The sequence below is a fragment of the Arachis ipaensis genome, chromosome B05 (assembly GCF_000816755.2).
Source record: "Arachis ipaensis cultivar K30076 chromosome B05, Araip1.1, whole genome shotgun sequence".
In the NCBI taxonomy this organism is placed as follows: Eukaryota; Viridiplantae; Streptophyta; class Magnoliopsida; order Fabales; family Fabaceae; genus Arachis; species Arachis ipaensis.
Genome location: NC_029789.2, coordinates 47,847,992 through 47,851,137, shown reverse-complemented (window position 1 = coordinate 47,851,137; position 3,146 = coordinate 47,847,992). Strand labels below are relative to the sequence as shown.

At 48.7% G+C, this 3,146-nt stretch overlaps 1 protein-coding gene across 1 annotated transcript; it reads right to left on the bottom strand.

Moving 5' to 3' along the window:
- On the bottom strand, nucleotides 550-2,518 carry LOC107640590 (phosphatase and actin regulator 4A-like). The gene is made up of 3 exons (XM_016344101.1): nucleotides 2,034-2,518; nucleotides 1,184-1,197; nucleotides 550-1,046 (listed from the first exon to the last, which is right to left on the bottom strand). Exons 1-3 carry the CDS (start codon nucleotides 2,516-2,518, stop codon nucleotides 550-552), a joined length of 996 nt encoding a protein of 331 aa, XP_016199587.1.

The following is a 3,146-nucleotide window of genomic DNA, read 5'->3' as shown; positions in this document are numbered from 1 at the left end:
ACAATATATCCAAAACAAAATGAAGAATTACAATTATTAAAGCACACAACTAGAAAGAGGAAGAGGAGAAGATTAGGAATTTGTTTAAACTTCTTGAAAAATCTCAATGTTTGACTAAGCATTGTTGTGATTGAAAAGTTCAAAGATTTTCTTAGTTCACCCTTTCCTTTTTCACTCAACCAATTTCTTATGCAAAAAAAAGGGTGACTAAATATTTGCAATCCAAAGTATGATTTATAATCACTACTACGAACTAAAAACAAAGATAAACAAAGTGTATAAAAAAAAAAGAATCCAACTAAAAGTACGGAATCTATCATCCAAAACATCTAAAAATATCCAAAAGCATCCAATAATATCTAGAAGCATCAAAATATCTAAAATCCAAAATAAGCAATAAAAGTATCCAAAGCAAACTAGAAATGCAAATGCATCAAAATATATACAAGGATGTGCAAAATGAGATAACTAGGCCGAAAAAGTTCACCGGTTCCCAAATAATGCTACCGGTGCCCTCCCCACACTTAAAACCAAGCATCGTCCTCGATGCTAAACCGGAGGATCAGTGGGAGGTACAACGATAGGCTCTGGCTCTGACTGTGGCTGTGGGACCGGCTGAGTCTCCTGTGTCTGAGGTGGTGCCGCCATGTGTGCTGGCTCTGTAGTGTCAGGGGCATCCTGCTGAGCTGGTGCCTCCGCGTCCTCCTCCTGATGATCCTGCTCATCGGAGGCCGGAGAATCGGGAAGCGGAGGTAGCTCGGCGCCCAGAGAGATAAGGGCCTGGTCCATCCGATCCAAACGGCGTCTGACATGGTGTCGCTCTCGCTCTAAGAACCGGAAGAGACGCTGGACCAGGAGATAGGTAGGCTCGGGTGCTGCTGGAGGGTCTGTAGATGGTGAAGGAGCTGCGGCTGTAGAAGATGATGGGCCAGCTGCAGGGGCTGGTGGTGAAGGTGTCCCTATGACAGTCCTAGCCCGAGAGCGGCGGCTAGCAGGTGGCTTCTCGTGCACCCAAACACCCCAGGGGATAGTAATCTCCCTGTCATCTGCATTTTGGTAGAAGGCAACTGCTGATTCTCTTTATCCTCGTCCTGCAATGGATTCCTAGCATAGTTCTTGTAGATGGAAGGAATGGAGGGGGTAGAGTGTTTTCTCTTTTTAGAGGCAGTGGCTATGGCTTTGCCTTTATCCGACATCCTGAAAAAAAATGTGATAGAATATATAAAACATTTAGCATGTAACAAAGAAGACATGTTCAGGATACCATTATCAAAGAGCAATCATGATGTTGCACTGAATATGTAAAAGTGAACAAGTAAGCATAAGTGACTGAACCAAAACCGTAATCCTCATTAAAGATAACACCTCATATGCAAAAAAGGCACTAATATCATCATATTCATGAAAGAATTGTTAAAGAGGGTGAAAAGTGAGTGTAAGTAAAATGGTGAAAGAAATTAGTGAGTTAGAAAAGTGGGTTAGTGATATGATGATATATAGGCTCAATTGAACGAGAAATTGCGGTTCATGTTCACGATGATTGTGCAAATCCGGGAAGTCAAAAAGGAAACGAAAATTTGCCCAAAACTGAAATAAAGATCAAAATGAAACTAATTTCCTTGAAAATCGGGCAGCATTCCGGCTTAAAATTGGACGTTCCCGGATAGCAGAATAGCACAAACAGTAAGAAAGCATCATCAATTAAGCACAGCAGCAGTGGTACAGCATTCAGGCAACAAGAAGTGCATAAAAAGCAGTCCAAAATTAGCATACAACATTCAAACAGACAAACAGCAAGTAAGCACATACGGAGCACTTATCAGGCCTAGAATCCTCTATCCAGTCCTAGCTACCTAACCGCAAGTATTTCTAACTAATCCTAACATTCAACATTTGAATTTAGCTAACTAACATGCAATTCTAGGAACGAACATGAATGAACAAATAAAAAAAAGAAAAATAGAAAAGAATTAACAGAAATGGAGCAGGAACCTGGGAGCCGGGAAAAACTGAAAATGGACAGTGGGGACTACGATAGGGCAAGGGCAGCGGAGACAGATTGGCACCGCCATGAACGGTGGCGCGGTGGTTCGAGAAACTGGGGGGGAAGGGACGGCGATGGTGAGAGAGCGAGGAGGTCAGAGGAGTAAGAGAGAAGGGAAGAAAGAGAGGGGAAGGCGGTGATGGCTGCGCGAAGGCGGAGACGGTGGCGCGGTGGGAGTTCGGCCGGGAGGAGGAAGAGAGGAGTGAGAGAGAGAGAGAATGGGTGGTGGTGAGAGGGGGAAGAGAAGGTGATGATGAGGGAGGGCGAGTCGCCGGCGGTGAAGATGGCGCGGCGGCGGCCGGTGTTGCTGCTGTGATGACAGTTGGGGTGAGGAGAAGAAGAAGATGGAGGTTGGGGGTGGGGTGCGCGACTGCGCAGTGTGCTTCGCGAGCTAGGGTTATCCCGATTTTTGAATTGGCGCGCGCACGCACCTTGCGCGTCCGCGCCCATTGAGAAAATCTGGACCCTACGCATGCGTGTACAACGCGCTTAAGCGGGGATGAGCAGAAATAGGAAAGGACGCGTGCGCGTACCGTGCGCGCACGCGTGCATGGAGTTGGGCCAGGGGCTTAGGGTTGGCCCAACTCAGGCCTAACTCTCTGGAGAATAGCCTGGGATTCGTGCCACTAGATTTGCGCGCACGCGGCAAGTACGCATCCGCGTGCATTGAGGGGAATGGAGATCTACGCGTGAGCGTACAGTGCGCGTTAACGTGGGGATGGCATATGAGGCGGGGGCGCGTGCGCGTATCATGCGCGCACGCGTACATGAGATTGGGCCTGAGGCGTAGAATGGGCTTGAGGCACGCCCAACTCTCTGGTTCATGGCCTATTTTGGGGACACCACGCAAGGACGCGCGCGCGGCAAGTGCGCGTCCGCGTACGTCGACGAGTTGTGAATATGGCGCGCTGGCGCAATGCATGCGCTCGCGCAGATCGGGTTGGGCCTGGGGCCTAGAGCTAGCCCAGAAATGGCTTAACTCTCTGGGGTTTGGCCCAATCATATGCAGCAGCAAATCGGCGCGGACGCGGCAGGTGTGCGTCCGCGCGAACTTCCAGGATCTAACAGTCGGCGCGCCCGCACGTAGTGCGCGTCTGCGCGC

Bases quoted from the DNA above. Each gene is read 5' to 3' on its own strand.
- LOC107640590 (XM_016344101.1), bottom strand. From the start codon at position 2,518: ATGCGTAGGGTCCAGATTTTCTCAATGGGCGCGGACGCGCAAGGTGCG.